Here is a 21,526-nt window from a genome sequence, read left to right as displayed (position 1 = left end):
TCTTCACAAGGACTTCCAGGTGTGCTAAGAGGACTGGCACATTTCTCCTCTCCTTCAGAAGAGTAGGAAACATCCGGTTCGGGAGGCTGAGACATGAGGATTGAGAATTCAAAGCCAGCCTCAGCAACTTAGTGAGGAACTAAGCAACTCAGGGAGACCTTGTGTCTAAATATAAAGAGGACTGGGGATGTGGCTCAGTGGTAAAGCACCCCTGGGTTCACTCCCCAATACCAAAAACACCTAGTTTGAAAACTCTCTAAACTCCTTACTCTTCTTTTTTATAAGGTGAAAGAGCAAATATTTGGGTTCCCTAAAATGGCTTTTAGGAAACCCAAATATATTTTAAGGATAAAAGGCATCCAGACATTGTTATTCTGAATTTGGGGCCTAACGTGGTAAAGACAAAGTTTAGAATTATCAGAAGACAAGATATATATAGAAGTCATAATTTTAAAAGCTTAAGACATAGTTTTTAAACATTTAAAACTATAGTAATGGGGAATAGTTATTACTAGGAACTTAAAAGTGAGAGGGGAAAAAATTTTTTTGTCAAAGTTATTCTAGAGGATGCCAGAAATTCAAAGAATTAATAGACTTTTGGTGATTAAAAACTAACTGAGGGCTGGGGATGTAGCTCAGTGGTAGAGCACTTCTCTAGCATACACAAGATCCTGGGTTCAATCCCCACACTGCAAAAAGAAATTAGTATAACTCTGAAAGGCCAAAAAGATACTAAAAGTCTAGATCCAGTCAAAACCCATGCCTTCAAAGACAAACAGACCTATAGGGGAGACTAAAGCCCTCATGTGCTTAATCATTACTGAGTTAGGGTGCTAGTTCATGGCCATTCTTCATGGTTGTTATTCAAGCTCAGTGAGACTGAGACTATCAGCGACAAACCTGTACTCAAAGAAAGTGAGATTTACTAACATATTGCAACAAAAGAGATTCTACATAAGAGAAACTATGAGAAGTCTCACCAACCAAAATAAATGACAACTTACAGGATTGAGGGAAGGGTAACATCTAGGTGAAGTTTTTAAATGAAGCAATGCTTTGATAGGATCAAAGCAAAGCAGGGTCGCACATAAAGGGAGACAAAATTAGGTCTGGGCCACAATATATAGGCTCCTGTTTTCTTGGAAACTATGAAGTTAAAGGGGAAGGTGGAATGTCATCTTCAGAAACCTCTTTGAAGCTCTGCACTTGGATTGGAAATCAGATTTGCTTCTTTGTACCTTAGATTGTCCAGCCAAAAGTGGGATATTTCATCGTTAAAGTTTGTATGTGAGGTGTCCCTCAAAAGCTTTGGGCGGGGGGCGGACAGAAAATGCAAAAAGGTCCAGATGAGAAATGATTGAATTGTGAAAGTTTTAACCTAATCAGTGAATTAATCCCCTGATCTGGATTAACTGAGCTGTAACTAAAGTGAATAGCTGGAGGAGGGTGGAACATTGGGGGAGTGGCTTTGGGGTAAATATTTGCATCTGGAGGGTGGAGTTTGTTTTCTGATCACCTTTTGAGCTGCTTCCCTCTGCCCCACACTCCACCATGATGTTCGGCCTCACCTCAAGCCCCAGGGAATGGAGCCTATTGTCTATGGATGGAGACCTCTGAAACCTTGAGCCCTCAAATAAACTATTCCTCCTCTACAATTGATCTGCTTGGGTCCTTAAGTCACAGCAATGAAAACACTCTCTAAAACATTTGTTCTTCCTGATACAATTTCAAGCAGCAAAGTTTCTAGTCTATGATTTTAGCAAAATCTAAACTAACTGGATTTCTTTCATCAGGATTATTGTGAGAATTAAACAGTTTTAGCAGGTGAATATGTTTAGCAGGGTTTGACCTTACCCAAAATATGCTATCCAGAGTCCTTTTTATTGGGGGGGGGGGGCTGGGGGGATTGAACCCAGGGATGCTTTACCACTGCACTACATCTATTTTTATTTTTTTATTTTGAGACAGGGTCTTGCTAAATTGCTTAGGGCCCTTGCTGAATTGCTGATGCTGGCCTCAAACTTGAGATGGTCCTGCACCAGAGTCTCAACCTACATGGAGACTTGATAGGTTAGGGAAAATAATTGTTTCTTTAAATCATGCTTGCTTATTATGTTACTCAATTTTTTCAATAGCCTCAGTTTTGTTTATTTAATTTATTGGGCTTTTGAGAGAGGTGGATTAGGTCAACAAGATTTGTTTAATTTTTCCTGATTTCTAAAAATGTTTGCTTTTGCTTTTTTTTTTTTTTTTTTTTTTTAATAGTACTGGGAACCAACCTAAGGCTTTTCACATGCACTGAACAGTATCCCCAGTTCTACCATTTTTAACTTTTAAAAATAAAGTGTCTGAAATATTTAATTACATTTCTTTTTTTTTGAAGCTTCCTTATGTCTTCAAGGTAACTTGAAGATCTTGCCTTTGAAATTTCTTTTTGTGACAAATATTTCTACCAAATCAGACTTTCCCAGCTCAAATTTAGATTATTCATATCTACATTTTGTCCAAATACTTTGTTCTTCAATTTTTAGTTTGTATTTTTTTTATTTTATTAATTGAAAATATTTTTTTCTAAGTTTTCTTGGGCCAATATTTGAAGTCTTTAATGACATAGAAGAGGTGTTACAAAGCCAGCCACAGTGGTGCACACCTGTAATTCCAGCAGCTTGGAGGCTGAGGCAAAAGGATCATAAATTCAAAGCCACCCTCAGCAATTTAGCAAGGCCCTAAGCAACTCAGTGAGAACCTGTCTCTAATAAGACACAAAAAGGGCTGGGGATGTGGCTCAGTGGTTAAGTGTCCCCTGGGTTCAATCTCTGGTACCACCAAAAAAAAAAAAAAAAACATTATGGCTAGGGATGTAGCTCAGTGGTAGAATGCTTACCTAGCATGGTGAGGCCCTGGGTTCAAATCCTTGGCACTACAAAAAATGAACAAATAGAAAGAGCAAAAGAGATATAGCACTGAGCTACATCCTTAGCTCTTTTTATTTTTTTATTTTAAGATGGAGTCTTGGCCTCTCAAGTAGCTGGGATTAAAGGTATGTATTCGTGACACAATGTTTGTGTTTAATTTGATAAAAGATTAAGACTCTGCATCTCTTTCTTGGAAATACATGAAAAGATAATGAGCAATTCCATTTTTGGTCATCCAGAATGTTTTAACTGTACTAGACAGCCTAGTATACTACTAATCTAATTTTTCCACATACTTAAGTAGTTTCTATATGATGTAGTAGCTATCTACACTGTGGCTAATGCAAAGAACAAATATTGGTATATAAAGTATTCTGAATGGTCAAATTGATATAATACCCTACTTCAGTAACAGATTTTAAAGTTAAAAAATCAAATGCCTTTTGTACTTTAGAAACTACTAATTAGTTTAGTTGTATTAAAATGTACAGAGAGGAGGGGCTGGGGATGTGGCTCAGTATAAAGTACTTGGCATGCATGAGGCCCTGGATTAGATTCCCAGCACTGAAAAGAAATTTAATGCAACATCATAATAAAAGAGCTTATTTTTAATCCCAGCTACTTGAGAGGCCAAGACTCCATCTCATCTTCATAAAAGAGCTTTAAAGTTCCCTTACGTATCTCTTAAGCTAGAGAAAAATGTCAGGACTGATGTTGGCAAATAAAATGAAAGCAATTTAGTACAATAACTTATTTAAATAGGTCTGCAAATTATTCAGTCATTTGAAGAATAATATGTCAATTGGCATAAAATTATACTAGTTTTCAAAACATACAAGAATTACTATAATCAAAAAGAATAAGGAGTAGTGTGCTCCTGTAATCCCATTGGCTTGCGAGGCTGAGGCAGGAGGATGGCAAGTTTGAGGCCAGCCTGGCAACTTAGTGAGATCCTGTTTCAAAATGTTTTTAAAAGGGCTGGGATTACAACTTAGTGGTAAAGCACCCCTGGGTTCAATTCACAGTACTAAAAAAAAAAAAAAAAGAAGGAATATTCTTATTCCTGGGTTCAAGGTGTTTAGTCTTTAGTGGATGTTTAGAATTTTGGCTTTTAGGGAATTTTTAGTTGGAATTATTCTCTTTCAGCACATTCCACAATCTTTCTACTGTTTTCTGGCTTCTACAGTTTTTATTCATATAAGGTATCAGCTTTACTGTTGATCCTTCAGAAGTAATGTTACTCTTTCCAATTACTTGTTTTTATGCTCATTATTTTTCATAATTTAATTGAAGTTTCTATATATATGTTGAACTAGAAATAATCCAATTATATAGGGAATTCATGTACCCATCTCATACCTTTAAAGATTGTCAACATTATTCCTGTCTTATCCTTTTTATCTGTAAATACCACATACTATCTCATTTTACCACAAGTATTTTTGTATGTATATTTAACTGGTAAGAAATTCTTTTAAAAATAACTAAATATCACTCTCATGTCCATATGCAGATTTCCCTATTGTCTGTTTAAAAATTGTCTTTTCATAGTTATTTATTTTGAATCTGTCTTCAATAAAGGTTTATATTTTACATAAGATGAATGTGTCTATTGTTGTTGTTCTACTGGTGATCAAGCCCAGGGCCTCATACATATTTGGGAAGTTCTGTACCACTGAACTACTTCTCCAGCCCACCCTTTTTATTTTTCATAAAAAAACATCCAGTCAGGTGTGGTGGCATGCTCTCATCATCTTAGTGATCCAGAAGGATTGCAAGTTCAAGTCCAACCTGGGCAACTTAGTGAGATGGCTGCCTCAAGAATGGCTGGGGATATAGTTTAGTGGTAGACTATCCCTGGGTTCAATCCCCAGTACAGCAAAACAAAAAGTTTGATTCATGTTGTATAATATATCAGTAATTTATTCCTTATTAATGACCAAATAATATTCCTTTATTTTGTTTCTCCCTTCATCAGTTGGTGAATATTTGGGTTGTTTTTTGCACTATTATGAAAAATGTTGCTATTAATAAAAGTTTCTATATGGACTTTTTTTTTTTTTTCCTTTTGGTGCTGGGGTGTGTGTGTGTGTGTGTGTGTGTGTGTGTGTGTGTGGTGTTGGGGATTGAGCCCAGGGCCTTCTATATGCTAGACAAGCTCTCTGTCACTCCCCAGCCAGTTTGTCAATAGCTGAAAAATGTCCAGCTGGCATTCTAGTAGTGTTTGCATTGAATCTGTAGATCAAGTTGGAGAGTATTGCTGATTTTATAATATTAGTCCCAAATCCATGGATATGGGATATTTTTCAATTTATTTAGGCTTTTTTTTTTTTTTTTATGTTTTAAATTTTCGGGTCTTGAACACTTTAGTTCAGTTAATTCCTCAGTATTACTGATTACATTCTTTCTGATGCTTCTTAATTTATTTTTGGGTTGTTCATTGCCAGTGTATAGAAATAAAAATGATTTTTGTACTTTGATTTTGTACCATTCAACCTTGCTGAACTCATGATTTTCTATATACTGGAACATTTCTTCAAATAGAGTTTTATGTCAACCAGAATGTACAGTACAATGTTAAACAGAAGTAGCAAGAGTGAATATCCTTGGTCAATTCCTCATCTTAAGGGGTAGCATTTAGTCTTTCATCAGTGTAATGTTAAATGTGGAATTTTTTAAAGAGAGTCCTTATTAGCTTGAGGAAGTTCCGTCTGTATTAGTCTTCTCAAGCCACCATAAAAAATATAGACTGGATGGCCTAAACCACATAACATTTATTTCTCACAGTTCTGAAGAAAAGTCCAACATCAAGGTGTTCACAGGATTGAGTTCTTATGAGACCTCTTTTTCTGGCTTTTGTACAACTGCATCTCTGTGTTTTCAAGAGCTATTTCCTCCCTTCCCCTCCCCTCCATCGTGTGTGTGTGTGTGGGGGGGGGGGGGGTGTGGGTATGTGCGCGCGTGCACACTCGGAAAGGGAGAGAAAGATCAATCTGGTGTCTCTTTCTCCTGTTTTTCAGTACTGGGCATTTAACCCAGGCGTCCTCTACCACTGAGTTATATTCCCAGCCCTTTTTATTTTTTATTTTGAAACAGGGTCTTGCTAAATTGCCCAGGCTTGCTTTGAAATTTGTGATCCTCCCGTCTTAGCCTCTCAAGTAGCTGGGATTACAGGCAAGGGTCACTGCACTGGGTACTTCTTTTTATAGTATAAGCATTTACAGCTATAAATTTTCCTCTCTGAAATGATTGAGCCACCTCTTGTTATTTTCACAAGCTATATTATTTTTTATTCATCTCATATATTACTTTCTAATGTTCTATATTTTTTTTACTTTTTGCCATTTTGGAGCACATTTTATCTTCCACATAATTATGAATTTCCCAAATTTCCATTTGTTATTAGGTTTTGATTTTATTCTTTCTAAATTTATTGAGGCTTGATTCATGATCTAGAATAGAGCTTTTGTTGGAAATATTGCATGTGTAGTTGAATTTGTATTCTGTTTTTGGGAGAATTGTTCCCTAGATAGTTAGGTCTGGTTGGTTTATGGTATCACTTAAGTGTTCCGTTGATTTTCTGCCTAGTTGTTTTATTCACTATTAAAAGTGGCATTTTATTGTTTTAAAACTTGAATTTTGCCAGTTTTTCTTAATGTATTCTCCTTAAATGTTTAGTGTATCTTGCTTTGAAGCAGTAGTTTCCAAGCCTTTGCTGGGGAACTCAGAGTGTGCTGGAGCATGGCTTTGATGCTTCAGCAGTTTCTTTACAACTCTACCTTAGTTTTCTCTTCCTACTCATGTAGGTAAGCAGCAGTGAGAGATTAGCCCTTCTCCGTTATTTTCTGGACATTTGTATAGTTCTGCCCATTATGTGGCCTTCTAGATTCCCAGGATTATGTTGGAGCTTTCAAAGTCCTCAATGTGGATCATTTATTCCCAGTTTTTAACTTTAAATTTTTTTGTTAGCCTCTAATTTGCCCCAGCTTGTACTTCCACCTCAGACAGTGTGATGTTAAACAATTAACACTGCCTGTATCTGAGAAACAAAATAAGGATATGGCTTTTTTATAGAGTAAGGTCTGAGTAAGGTGAAATAAAGGCAACTTTGATCAAGCTGTTTTCATTGAATTGCCCTAGTGGTGCATAAACATCTGGTGGTTTCACACTATTGTTAAAATGTCACAAATTTTTTGTTCTTATTGAAATAAAGCCATTTTTTGAAGAAAACAAATATTTCTCATGTTGCTGCAAGACTTTACTTTCCAGGATTCTGAAAATGTTGAATAGGACAATTTATGCTACTTGTCCTCATTGCTTTTATGGAGCAGATTTTTGGTCCTTGCACTTTTTTTTTTTAAAACAAAACATCTGTCAAAAACATAGTTTATTCAACAGTTTCATAGTCCATGTTTGTGCAATGTCATTACATAAAAAATTATTAGTATTTAATTTATTAGACACTTGAATTTTCGGATCAGTCTTATTTAAGATTCTCATGAGATTAGTTTATTTTTTATTTTGCCTGAATGTTTTATTATGGAAACTTTCATATATATGTAGATTTAAGTATGATGAAGTAGCCTGTCTTCAACAGTTATAAGGCTGATTTTTCCTTTTCATCTTAACTATAACCTTATTTACTTAGGAGCACAGTTCTAGAATCATTGACAGTCCATGAGGAATTTCAGTATCTTTAATAAAATACTATATCACACCTAAATTTAATAATTTTAATATTAATCAAACACCTAGTCAATCTTTATTATTTCCACGGTTGTTTTTTTTTTTAATGGTAAATTTGTTTGAATCTGAATACCATACAGATGTACATATTATGTGTGGTTGATAGACTTTTTAATTATTAATCCATTTATAGACTTCCTCTTCTTCCTTTTTCTTCATAGATAATTTTATCTTTATCTTCATTCTTCATATTTTTGTTTTTGTTGTCATTTTTTTTTAATTGAGCCAAAAGTAAATTCAATAGGACTATTTTGGTGTCTCAAGCTCCCCAGGAAAGGTTAGAAAGCCACACTTCAGAACTCTCACCCAGGAACTAAAAATCACATCACAGGGCTGGGGTGGAGCGCTTGCCTAGCATGCATGAGCACTGGGTTTGATCCTCAGCACTACAAAAATTAATTAATTAAAGGTATTGTGTCCATCTGCAACTAGAATATATATGTGTGTTGTGTGTGTGTGTGTGTGAGCTTGTGTGTATGTATATTTTTAAAGATTTTTTTTAAGGGCTGGGGATGTAGCTCAAGCGGTAGCGCGCTTGCCTGGCATGCATGCGGCCCAGGTTCGATCCTCAGCACCACATATAAACAAAGATGTTGTGTCCACCAAAAACTAAAAAAATAAATATTTAAAAAAAACAAAAGAATTTTTTAAAACATCATCACAGCTGGATGCAGCGCTGCACACTTATAATCCCAGTGACTCAGGAGGCTGAGGCAGGAGGATTGCAATTTCAGGGCCAGCCTCAGCAACTTAGACCCTCAGCAACTTAGGAAGATCCTGTCTTAAAATAAATAAGAAAGACCAGGAATGTAGCTCAGTGGTAAAGTGCCCCTGGGTTCAATTTTCAGCACGAACAAAAACAAATCGTACCACAAAACTGGGTCCATAAAGGCACCCGTTTCTGCTGCTGCTGCTCTTGTTACACCCACATGCAGCTGCTTTCAACATTGATAGCATCAATGCTGTATACTGGGTGTAGCTGATAGAACCTCTGCTTCTGTACAAAGTGGTTGCCACCTTGCCTGCCACCTGTCACAGCATTTATTATTTTATTAATCCTTGCTTCTTTGCTTCACTAACTACTGGCTCAAAGTACAATGCAGAATTCTGATTTTAGTGCAGAGCTGATTTCATGTATCTCTGCTCTATTGGAAGGGGTTTCCCAAACATGGGAGGTAATCCCCATTTTTCATGAAACTGTACAATGTTATAATAAAAGAAAAATGATTTTTCACTTTAGATTCTTGATAGCCATGATAAATGTTCCTTAACATAGTGTCAAAGCCCCATACATTCTCCACGAATTTTCATGCTATTTGCTTTAGAAGAAATGGGACATTTTTGCCATGCATTTTTCCATATTATAGATTTGGATGGTTGCACCCTTGTTTAATATGTGCCTCTCTTTCTTATATTTCCTCATTACTGGTAGATGGGTCTCAAGATTTTTGTTGTGAACTATTTTTATCACCATAAATATGTCTTCATGTAATTTCTCTTTATTTTTCCTGATTCTTTTGTTGGATATATTGAGTCTATAGATTATCCTTTGTCACTTCTGCAAAAATTTTAGCCATTGTCTCTGAGTATGGTCTTGTATTCCTTTCCTTCTTCTAAAACTCCAGTTTCACATTATACTTATTGTATTAGAGTTCTCTAGAGGAACAGAATCAACAGAACATATATAAATTTAAAGGGGAATTTATTAGGTTAGCTTTCATGATCAGAGGCTAGATAGTCCCACAATGGCTAGCTGCACTGTGGAGACCCAGAGAAAAGCAGTAGCTGTTCAGTCCAAGAAGCTGGAGCCTCAGAACAAGAGGAACAATGATGCAACTCTAGTCCAAGACTAAAGTCCTGGAAGCCCGAGAGTCATGGATGAGTCCACATTGGAAGAATGAAAGAAGCTGGAATCTAATATCTTTGGGCAATGGTAGCAGTAATCAGGGCAGCCACTCAAGAAGAACAGAGGCTGCAAATGCTGGCAGACCTCCTCCTCCCACTTTCGTTCCATCCAAGCCCCCAGCTTATTGGATGGTACAGCCCACTTAAGTGGGCCTTGCCCTTCAATTTTCTATTCCACATGCCAATTGTCTCTGGCAACACCCTCAGACAGACCCAGAAGTGTACTTTACTAATTTCCTAGGCATCTCTTAGTCCAATCAAGTTGACCGTCGAGGAACTTAGGAACTATAACTTTTCAAGTTAATTCTCTATGGCAATTTTCATGTTTTTTACTTTCCATGTAATGTTCAGATGGTTTATTCTCATTTCTCTTTTCACTTAAATAACTCAGTTGCCTCTAATCTATTGTTAAACCCATTGATGTTTTGCTTTTTTGTGTTTTGTTTTTGTTTTGAGATAGAATCTCACTCTTGCCCACACTAGCCTTGACCTCATGTGCTGAAGTGATCCTCCTGCCTCAGTCTCAGCATGTAGCTGGGACTATAGGCATGTGCCACTATGTCCATTTATCTTTTGTTATTTGTTGCAGTTGTATTTGTATAAGTTCTTTTTCATATTTTTCTCCCATCTTCTATGTTTCTTTTATATTTTGAAGATACTTTCAAACTTGTATTTTAATCTGAAAACAGTTTCAAATCTATTTTATTTCAACACAAGTATGTGTGTCTGATACTTCCTAGATTTGTTTATTGTGCTGTTTTGTGGTGAGTTTTTAGATTAAATTTATTTCTTTTTGTGGGGTGTTGGGAATTGACCCCAACACATGCTAGGCAAGCACTCTACCACTCAGCTACACCTCCAGCCTATGATGGCTTTTTATTTATCATGTGTTGCCCATTCTATTTGAGAAATTATTTGTAGAAACAATCAGAAATCTAAGGATGTAAAAAGCAAGTGGATTGGTTCAGAGATAGAGTACACACTGAGGACCAACTTCTTAACATACTAACTATTGGGGGATACACATAAAATCAAAATTATAGCAGTACTTGTTATGAACTGAATGTATCCGCCCAAAATTGATATACTGAAATCCTAACCCCAATGTAATGAGTCCTTTGGTAGGTAATTAGGTTTTGATGAGGTCATGAAGGTAGATTGCTCATGATGGGAATAGTTCCCTTATAAGAGACCAGAGGGTGCTTGATCTTATGTTTTCCCCTGCCTACCCCACTCCTCTACCTTATATATACAGAAAAAGGCAGCTGTCTAAAAGCCAAGGCAGCCCTCACCTGATCATGCCAGTACCCTGATCTCATTCTATACCCCAGAATTGTAATAAACAAATTTATTTAACCTACGTAGCTTATGATATTTTATTATATCAGCCTCAGCTAAGATATTAAATGATTTTCATTTATTTCTGGCAGGCAGCTAAGGCCTTGACTATTCTCACCTTAGTTCTGTGATTGAAATTCTCTTAATTATTTAGGTAAGGAAACTGGGTAATTCCTTTAGCATGTGGCTCTGTAGACCCCTTTAATGAGATAATAATGGCATCAGAGACCCCATCTGGAGTTGAATCTACATTTTTTTTACTTCTCTGTCATTTGTCCTTATACGGTCATCAAAAGTTCTAGGCTTATCTGGGTTTTGAGCTTCTAGGTTTTTGTCAGGCGAATTTCTCATCTTTTTAGTTATCTAGTGCTTTCCAGTTTAAAAAAAAATACTTCACCCTTCTTCTTAATTGTTTTCAGAAGTATAGTTTTGAATTACCTAGGCCACAGTTGTAAGCTGGCCTTAAATTTCATCCTTAACCTCCTGAGTAGCTGGGATTAAAGACATGCACCACTGTACCCTATTAATATAATCTTTGGAATGGTTTCTGTTTTCTAAAATAATTCTGAGAACTTTTGAAATTTTCATATAATGCTTTTTTTTTCCCTTTCTCCTGACAACAAAAGAAGTTAATAATTAACCACAGTCTTTGTTTTTAAATTATACTAAAAGTTTGCATACTTTTCCAAAACTGTTAGTCAATAAAACGGTAATGTCTGTATTTTTCCTGTTTAAGAATCTCTACTTGTTTATTAAAAGAACACATAATTCCCCCAACCCCTCCCCACCCCTGGTTCTGGGGATTGAATGTTCACGTGCTTAACCACTGAGCCACAACTCCAGCCCATTTTCATATTTTATTTAGAGACAGGGTCTTGCTAAGTTGCTTAGGGCCTTGCTAAAATGCTGAAACTGGCTTTTGAAATTGCAATCTTCCTGTTTTAGCCTCCTGAGCCACCAGGCTCGTTTTTGTTTCTTTGAAATGGGGTCTGTATTGCCCAGAACACAAGATCCTCCCATTGCTCCCTCATGAGTGGCTGGAATTATAGGTGCACACCACTGCCTCTGCCTCAGTCTTAATTTTGACAAACTCTAAGACCTATATGTACATGCATTATAAGGAATAAGTATTGAAAAAATAGATGTACATTAAATGAGATAAAAGTTTTTGACTTGAGGTTTTAATGTCATTGAAATATATGATTTTAAAAAATCATAACAATCCCATACCCCAAGTATTTTAAAATACACTTTTTCAGATTATTAAAAGAAATATTTATTCAAAAAATTCCTTTTCCATATTCCCAAAATTGTGGTAAGCATAGTTCTAAAAATTCTTAATAGTAATAAAATTTTTGGACTCATTTTCAGTATTTTAGAAGTGTGGTAGAAAGCACATAAGAAAAATCTGCACAGGCTAGTATGCTTCTGATTATCAAACTAAGTTCTGATTGAGAGGTATATACCTGATTAATGTCATCACATAGGCAAAGCAATTTTTACAACAAACCATTCAAAATATCATCTATAGGGAGAAAATATTTAAACTACCACTTACCCACCCCCTTACTATTCACATTCTTGCCCTGAGTGTCTGAGGTTCAAGAGCAATCTAAATATTAATCAGTGAATCTCACAGGACTGATCTTTCATGGGAACAAGTAGTTGCTCCATATTATCCAGGCTCATCTCAATAGAGGAATGGACCCATTGATACACAATGCTTTTTTCCTACAAAAGATCTCAGAAACCAAGCATATTAAACATTACTAACCAGTCATAATGTTTAAAAAGTGCATTCCCAGAAGTGGTAAACTCTTCAGCTGAAAATCTTGGACTTAAATATACCTCATTGTTTAATAGGAGTTTAATAAATTCAAAAATATAATCTGAGTTGATGTTAGCTAACTCTCCCAACTTGAAAATCAGGGCTTCATGGTTTTGAGGACCTTTGGTGGTGGGGTTGACCATCCTATTGTCTACAGTCAATCATTCATGTGTGTGTTTATCAGCCAACTAAATAATCAAGTACAGAGCATCTACTTTGTGCAACCTCACCAAATTCAGTAAATTTTAGTCAGTTACCAACAATTCTATATCCTTTTTTAAAAAGGATATAAAAGCCAACAGTTCTATACCCTTTTAAACCAGCTGGCTCTTAGAGATGTCTACAGTTTCCCTGAAACTTAAATTTAAAATATTTTTTTCATTTATACAATGTATTTTTGGTTAGATTCTCAAAAGTAGATTGACAAGAGAAAACTTGGTAGTAGTGTTTCTAACATTTAACTTGTTTTGATCTTTGAGAAAAATCTTGGAATATTTCATTTGAAATTTCTAGATTTGAACAAGAGACTATTGTATAAACTTTTTAAAAATACACCCTCAATCTCATCACCAAGATCAATATGCCATCCTCACAGATAGATACTGGTAGGTGGGTAGAACAAAGTGAAATTGCCACTTAACAGCACAAAAGTCCTCACAATGTTTAGCATTTAACATTGTCCTATAATGATCAGAACACCACCATATCCTTTTCTATGGTATATGTAAAGTAGCAGTTGAGACAACAGTGTATTTTTTGCTACTGACCCAAGTTTTTTAAAAATATTTTTAGTTATAGATGGACACAATGCCTTTATAATTTTTTTGATGTGGTGCTAATGTTTGAACCCAGTGCCTCACATATAGTAAGCAACTCCAACTCAAGCCCCTGAACCAAATCTTGTGGAAATTCCACTCAAGCTGGCCGTTTTAAAGCAAACAGCCCATGTTTTTATGGCAATACATATTCAAAGAATTGGGGGTCTTTTCCCAAGAATTTTTTAACATTTTTATTTTATTTATTTACTTTTATGTGGTGCTGAGGATCAAACTCATGGCCTTGCATATGCGAGGCAAGCGCTCTACCGCTGAGCCATAACCCCAACCCCCTGGTTTTTTGTTTTTTGTTTTTTTAAATGTTGCTTTTGCACAAAATGTTGCGGCCATAGTAGATTAGATGACAGGCCTATGAAGCTGAAGTTTGGGAGATTTTCAGAGAATTACATTTTTAAATTTTGCTCAAGACAAAAATCAATTTGGATGGTGTATAATGCATTCACATAACTTTTAACTAAAAATTGCTTGTATGTGTTACTTTAATTAGTAAAACTTAGCATCATTTGGCTAACAACCAATTAAATCTTAATAAGTAGTTAATGACTAAAGAAATGCCCTTAAATTTTATGAAGATTAGAAAAAGTCCTCTGCCATTATCATGAAATGATGCACTGAATATTGTTGGGTGGGCAGAGGCTCTGCTTATCCACATGAGTATTCCCAAACTCTAATATCTTAAATTATTAAAGTGGCTTTAAGACTGCAATATTAAGTTGCTAACAAGATATTCTGCTTGACAACTAACACAGAACTTGGAACAATTCAGAAAGCTTATTTACCTGTGTGGGTTATCACAGGTTACTTCAATTTCATTTTTACTCCCACCTCCCTAGATATTCAAACTTGGTTTAGAATAATTTTGTCTTTTTGCGCTACTGGATATTTAATCCAGGGCATTACCATAGAACTGAGTTCCAACCCCCCTCTTAAGACCTAAAAATCAAATTGCTGAGGTTGGTCTCAAAATCCTCCTATGGTAGCCTCTCACACACCTGGATAGCAGATATACACCATCATATCCAGCTAGAATAGAACTATCTGGTGAACTAACAGACCCTAAGGACCAAATTAAAATCTCAACTCCAAAGCCCAAGTAGAAAAGTATATTCTCATTTCCCCTTCAGATTCTTGATAAACCACGTAAATTACGTAGTGTAGATTCTCAAAATCATACATATCAAGACTTAATTGAAGAGTTTGTATTTTGTTTAAAAAGCTTTTATTCAGTTTGATCAGGGAATAGGACAATCTCAATGCCAACTTGTCACCTAATCATAAATCTGAATTTACAGGATCCACTACTCTATATTCTATACCTTACAACATTCTCTCTTTCCTAAGATTGCATATTGAAAGAATAATAGCCAACCTTGATACTTGGCCATACCAAAACAAGGCCAAGACATCATCATGACTCAACAGCTCAGCAAGTACAAATATTGTTGGAACAAAAGTTGCACGCATCCAATGTTTAAAAAGGGGAGGGTACTGGCCTAAAAAACACTGGTTTGGTGTCAGACCAATTAATCTGCATGTGAACACATATGCCAACCCTAACATGGAAGGAACCATGGGAACAAACAGGGTTCCCTAAGTCCAACTCTGTTGAATGTAAAATTCAAAGCTTTTTTACCCCAAGTATAAAAACTTCCAATGCACCAGGACTAATGACCATCACACTTAAGACCAACATTAACCTAAGCATTTCCAAATGGTTTAACTACTCTACTCATGCACTAATTGCCCTAAAAGTGAGATTTACTAGCATTACTAACAAAGACCACATACCTAATATAGCTTCCTAAGATTGCCAACAAAAATACTTCAGTGTGGTGGGGGGCTGTGACCTATCAGCAGAACACAATTTTTAATTACCTTTAATTGTAATCTTAGCCAAACTTCAACAGATTACTTTTGAATACTTAGATCCTACTAGTTTTATGTTCTTTCCTTATAAGTGATTAATTGGAGAATTACAAATGGCTTGCCAGAGAACAAAGGAGCTATTAAACTTTTTGTTTGCAATACTGGGTATAGATCCCAGATGCTAGGCAAGCACTCTACACCAGAGTTAAATCCCAACCCAAGAGTGCTTTCTTTAGATGTAAAATCTAGCGAAAACATGGTCTACTCGGACTAGGTTTGAGACTGGAGTTCCTAGCTATCCAGAGCACAAAACACATTATGCAAAGAAACGTATGATGGAAGCCTCAGTTGATGAGGAATATATCTACAAAAATGGGTGACAGGGTAGGTGACATTGTGGTTATTTATAAAGGACCATAGTTTCTCCCTGTGGACAGTATACCCTACAAAATAAATGGTGCCATAATTATTGCTTATTTAAAATTACACATTTACAGAGCTATGTAGTACCTGACGCAGAAAAACAATCACATAAGGAAGCATTTATTTGAGGTTTAACATGAAATCATACAAATAAAATTTGTATAAACACAAATCCACATTGAGTCATAACACAGATAGCAAAGGACAAAGTAAAAACAAAGAAAACTAATTGGCGGCTATATACAGTTGGACACAGTAGTTGTGTCTTGTACACTAGAAAGTCTTTTACAAAATAATCATCTTAGATCAACAGAAGATCAATCTTCAATGTCGTCCTGCAAGATGGGTTTCTTTAGCATCTCCTAAAAGCAAAAACAAAAGAGCAATTAGATCTGTGCCACTGTCACAAGCTTTCAAAGGTCCACTTTCATGAATTGTTTTAAGTCCTCACTTTATTCTTTTCTTCAAATTATTAAAGATCACATGCATATTTATTGGCAAAATGCAGCTTGAGTAATTGATAAACTCACCCTGGAGTTCCCAAATGATATTAAATTCAAATCTGTTCAGAGAAGAATCTGGGAACACAATCTTCCCATATTCAAAGGCTGAACTTAAGGCCTACTAGAAGCATCTCTAGTAAGCCAAATAAAATGCTACCACAAATGTGAATTTCAATAGGCTCATTATATCACAAGAAAACAGATTGCTTTGTGCATATGATCTTTAACTTATATCCCCGATTTAAAAGTTCTTGTTTTGGTTTGTAGATTTCACTATTAGCTATAAAAAGAAAAAGCAAGCATTAAATCTTAAAGAATGAACACTTAAAATGAGGCTCCACAATTGAAATACAACACTAAACAGAAGACCAAAATGATTAAGCTGTAAAAAGGCATTTATGTACTTTAACTCCTGTAAAAAACCATTTAAGTTAAGTTTAGACACTTAATCTCCAAAAAGATTAAAAAAAAAAGAAGCCAAAGTCTGAAGTTTTCCACTTTAATCTTTACGCTGGTACATGAAGTTGGAAGAGACCATACCACAGGACAGCGTTTTCTGGTGTATGCCTTGCGCTCTGCCCGCAACGTGCGACCCCCAGAGATAGACGTGGTCAGGGTGACACACGGCCTGCAATGAAGTTCCCGCTGGCGGGTACAAACAAGGTATAATGTCAGAGTTAGAAGATAACATTCTTGTTTTCCTTAAGTTGTACCCATTTCAGTACTTTACCTGTTAATAGTTCTAAAAAAGTTTAATTATTCCTCTAGACCTCCTGGTACACAAACAGAAAAACTCTTAAGTTTTTCTGTAATACTAAAAAAAGTGAGATAAGACTTTAAAGTTAAAGATCTATAGACACTTTAGGCAAAACAGGCTCATAAAAGCAATTAAAAATTAACAATTTAGTAAAAACAGGCTACATAATATGTTGTTTTTACTTAGTTTTCATTTGTCTATTGATCTTTAAATTAGACATTTCCACTGGTTTCTTATACTCTTATACACACCTGTTTTCTCCAATGTCCTCCTCTAGTATGGCTGGTAATTATTTTGGTGATTGCCACCCCCTCGAGAAGCCTTGCCATAAGTGCTCTGTTGACCTATTTGGAAAAGATACAAATTTGGCTAAGTATTTTATACAATGGTTTCTTCACAAACATTAAAAAGCTATCAAATGTGTAAAACTTTGCATGCTGAATATGAAAATATTCTTACTAGCTAGTAGTCATAAATTATATATCCTAGTACTTTTCCAATCACCATGATCTATTACTATAATCTCATGATCATAATATACCTCAGAAATAACTCCAAATATTAAAAAATAGATGGAAACCTGTACACAAACAATTTCAGAATGGGAGTGTACTTCAATACTGAATTTCAATACCATTGGTTTATGAAATTAAGTTAAATATTCTTACCACTGTAGTCTGCATATCCCTGTCCATATCCATAGTTCCCATAGTTATACCCAGTATAATCATATCCGCCATAGCCACTATAGTTCTGATCACCACCATAGGCACTATTGTAATTTCCATATCCTTGATCATAATAGTTATTAAATCCTTGGTTCCAGTTTTGGCCCTGACCTGAAACAATGCACAATGATTGTTAGGAAACCACTTCTGACCCCCAATTCTAACACAAAATGATGCGTTCTTGTCCCCTGCTCTGCAAATTTTAGAAGGCAGAATGGACCAAATATTGCTATCTACTGGATAGAATATGTTTTTACTGTTATTAGGGGGCAGAAAGTCCAATTGTGCCAGTATCAAGTTTCTAAACATAATGAATAATCAGTTATCTTTTCCATTTAAGGTTAAGATATTAGGTCGACCTTAAGAACTTCTGAGAAAACCTATCACACCATGTTTTGTCAAGTAATACTATTTTTCTACAAGTGATGACACTATTTGTCAAAAGTGGCCATTCTTAAACAGGTGAAACCAGCTAAGCTCATTTAAATAAAAAAGCAACCCCCTCAATTTGTCATTTTTTCTATGTTGGAATAGCTTTAAAATTAATTCAACTTTGTTCTTTCTGGGCTTAGTCTTACTTAGCAGCATATAACTTAAACCCTGGAATCATTACCCAAAAATTCTCACCTCGGCCACGACCCCTGGTACCACCTCGCCCACCAGCTGCAGCACCTCTTCCTCCTTTTTGTTGTTGCTGTTGCTGCCTATATACCTCTTTGGGCTGTGCAACTTTGATTTCACACTATAAACAAATTTCAAAAAAAAAATATACAGAATTTTACTGAAGTTTTAGCATTAAAACATTTTACTCTTCTCAAATTCATTACTTTTTAAAAAAATCCTCAAATTTACATTCAATATATTTACATAACTTTACCTTCCCAGAACCAATTTGATGATATCTGCTTTCTAACAATTTCTTTACTGGCTCTTCATCTGTATATGTGATAAAACAAAATCCTCTTCTTTCGTTTGTTTTTGTATCCATGGGAAGTTCAATATTTTCAATCTGCAATGAAGATGCATGTTCAAGATCATCCAATAATAGTAAAAAGCTACCAATCTGTCTCAGAACACCAGGTAATTTCCTAAAAGGCATCATTATTAGCCTTAAAAAAAAGATCTGCTATATATGGAACATTAACAGTAAATTACCTTTTAACAGCCTTTTGTACCCAGTCCATACACTGATCACATCAAATATCTGGGTTTTGTGCAAAAGAAATTAGATATTGGTTTTTGTTACAGCACAGAAAGCAACAATTAATTTACAGTCACTGGAAGGTAGTTGAACAGTGACATAATTCTGTCTTCATGAAAAATATTAAGTGGTCCTACACAAACTTAACTAAGGATAAACATTTATGAACACACCCAATACGAGATACTTGTAAACATCAGCGCACCTCTCCAAAGGCTCCAAAATATTCTTTAATTTGTTCTTCAGAGGTATCTGGGCTCAATCCACCCACAAAAACCTTTTTAGGGGGTTCTTTCCCTTTCAAAGCTTTGGCCCTTTTGGGGTCTATCAATTTGCCATCCAGTTTGTGTTCTTTCAGTTCCAAAACCTAGAAGACAAATTTATTGACAGCAATTAAACCCCATAAAAACTTGGGGGGGGGGGCGACACCAAAAGAGGCACAGTGCAGAACACATTCCTACCTTATCAACACTAGCAGCATCTTTAAAAAGCACAAATCCAAATCCTCTTGATCTTCCAGTGACTGGATCTGTTTTAATCGTACAGTCTACAACTTCCCCAAATCGAGACAAATATTCAGTCAGATCTTTCTTGCTCGTATCCCAGCTCAAGCCTCCAATAAACATTTTACTAGAAATAAAAGTTATTTTAAGTTTAGCAGTAACTTAAATGACTGCTTCACTCCTGGAATTAACCAAACTGTGAAATAAGCATAAGAAAATTTATACTAACTTCAAGCAACTTAATCTACTTTTACAAACACGAACAACTGACCACAAAAATCTCGAAATTGCATCTAGGGCACCCAAACAGATCGCTTTTCACATGGTGTAATGCAAAGTTTAAAATGTGGCCAAGGTTCCGCCAGATTCCTCAAGGTCAGAAAATCCAACTTCCTGAACAGATCACTCACAACTTTCATGATCTCTAGTTCTCAGCTGTCACGCAAACATCCTACCTAAGAACTCATAATTTGAGCATCAAATGCCACTCATCTATTAGCGCCAAAACCATGAGTTTCTGAACTCGCCCCTGAAAAGCTGCGCGGGGCAGTAAAAGACAATGAAGAGGCGGCGGCAGCTGCAGCATGTGGTGCAGCTAGGCCGGCCCCTCCGCCCGCCCCCCCCCCTCCGGCCCCACGCGGCGCCTGCGCACTCGGAACTCCGAAGCAGCCGCCCTCCTCCTCCAACCCCTCTGCCCTTCCCCCACCATCCGTGGGCCTCTCGAGTCACCCCCGCCGTCTTACTTTCCTCTTCCCTCCAAGCTACTGGGGCCCAGTGGGCACGAGGAGAATCGACTCGGGGCAAGAATTGGGGCAGCACGCGGCTCCCAAGGGACGAAAGGCGCGTGCGGCGCGCTGGGGGAGGGGAGGAGAGAAGCGTGCGGTACCCGTCATCCTGCTGATTCTTGCTCGCGTTGATCTTGGATCCCTCTGCGAATTCTTCTATGTTGCTATACTCGTTCATGTCCTCCATAGTGGCGGAGCTGTCGGCAGTGGGGTGCTGGCGCGCAGTCGTGGTCCCGGCAGCAGCGGCGGCGGAGCGTTGTATGGAGCTGGATTTAAAATGGCGGCGGAAGAGATCCGGGCGCCGCCTGCGCCCTCCCTTTATAGCCGCCCCGCCCGCCAATCGGGAGGACTGCTGGGCGGTGACGTGGCGCTGGGTACGGCGCGCCCCCTGCCGGGCTGAGCCGGCAGCAAGCGAAGGGAGGAGCGGGGCGAGCTGCCGCGGCGCCCTCGGCCGCCAATGGGAAATGCTACGGGAGGCTAAAGTAGCGGGAGCGGAGGGGAACAATGGCGGCGGCACATGGGAAAGCCGGGGCGGGACCTCCATCGCGGCCCTCCCGGTGAGGAACGAGGGAGGGGACGCGGGCTTGGGATAAGAGAAGAATCAGATGAGAAAAATAAAGGGGCGAAAAGTCCTGGGGTCAGAAATCCCGAGCAGCGCCGTCGCGGGGCCACAGTCCTTCTTGCCTTGAGAGCCTTTTGTCTCTGGCGTCTGGTCCGACCCACTCCTACCAAAGAGCCATCAACCTGCCTTTTTGCGCCCTCGGTCCCCCTGTGCGGAGCTGCTGCGGCGGCTGCTCGTATCGACTAGTGCCGGGGCCGGACTGCTCCGGTAAAAGGCGGACTGCGCCCGGCGCTGGCGGCTGAGGCGGCGAGCGCGCTGGCCCGCCGCGCGCACGCGTGTTTCGTTCTCGCGCTGGCTGGAACAAGCCGAACAGGAAGGGCGCGCGCGGCGGCCCCTCCGGGCGGCGGCGCAACACCAGCGCCTCTTCCGCTACCACCTCAGGTGCCCAGGCCACGCGACGCGGCGGATCTCCCCCGCTGGTCGGCCGCAGCCGGGGTCCAGCACTGCCTCAGTGGCTAGCTGAGGACCCGAGGAGGGGTGGGGTCTGGTCAAATCATTGTAGATATGCAAGAGCAGAGGCAGTGGGCGGGGTGGGGGCTGGGTGCAGTAGAGGGCAAGGGGCACTCACAT

General features: G+C 37.8%; 2 protein-coding genes across 6 annotated transcripts in view; one reads left to right on the top strand and one right to left on the bottom strand.

Moving 5' to 3' along the window:
- Nucleotides 1–21,526, top strand: part of Enoph1 (enolase-phosphatase 1) — a 64,817-nt gene that overhangs the window by 11,952 nt on the left and 31,339 nt on the right. The gene's annotated exons all lie outside the window — the stretch shown is intronic.
- Nucleotides 15,957–21,211, bottom strand: Hnrnpdl (heterogeneous nuclear ribonucleoprotein D like). 5 transcript variants are annotated; one of them, XR_006854650.2, is made up of 9 exons: nucleotides 20,436–21,200; nucleotides 19,508–19,676; nucleotides 19,252–19,413; nucleotides 18,723–18,854; nucleotides 18,473–18,587; nucleotides 17,786–17,956; nucleotides 17,369–17,461; nucleotides 16,901–17,005; nucleotides 15,957–16,219 (listed from the first exon to the last, which is right to left on the bottom strand). XR_006854650.2 is itself a non-coding variant. In XM_058583444.1 (8 exons), the coding sequence occupies exons 1-7, from the start codon at nucleotides 20,876–20,878 to the stop codon at nucleotides 17,391–17,393; spliced, it is 1,263 nt and encodes a 420-aa protein (XP_058439427.1). In that variant the 5' UTR covers nucleotides 20,879–21,200; the 3' UTR covers nucleotides 15,957–17,005; nucleotides 17,369–17,390. The 5 variants fall into 5 exon arrangements, 4 of the variants coding, with proteins under 4 accessions (XP_058439427.1, XP_046313517.1, XP_058439428.1 ...); XM_058583444.1 differs by having other exon boundaries at nucleotides 15,957–17,005; XM_046457561.2 differs by lacking the exon at nucleotides 16,901–17,005 and having other exon boundaries at nucleotides 20,436–21,198.

This window comes from Marmota monax, unplaced genomic scaffold (genome assembly GCF_021218885.2).
Source record: "Marmota monax isolate L192 unplaced genomic scaffold, Marmota_monax_Labrador192_F-V1.1 WCK01_AAM20220418_F8-fsc00128, whole genome shotgun sequence".
Lineage (NCBI taxonomy): Eukaryota > Metazoa > Chordata > Mammalia > Rodentia > Sciuridae > Marmota > Marmota monax.
The sequence above is the reverse complement of the archived record's forward strand: the minus strand, read 5'-3'. Positions and strand labels throughout refer to the sequence as shown.

Excerpts from the sequence above, each read along its gene's own strand:
- Hnrnpdl (XM_058583444.1), bottom strand. The coding sequence starts at position 20,878 with ATGGAGGTCCCGCCCCGGCTTTCCCATGTGCCGCCGCCATTGTTCCCC. Across the intron at positions 18,588-18,722 it reads ATCAAATTGGTTCTGGGAAG|TGTGAAATCAAAGTTGCACA; the intron begins GTAAAGTTATGT and ends ATTTGTTTATAG. Across the intron at positions 17,462-17,785 it reads GGGATATGCAGACTACAGTG|GTCAACAGAGCACTTATGGC; the intron begins GTAAGAATATTT and ends TTTTCCAAATAG.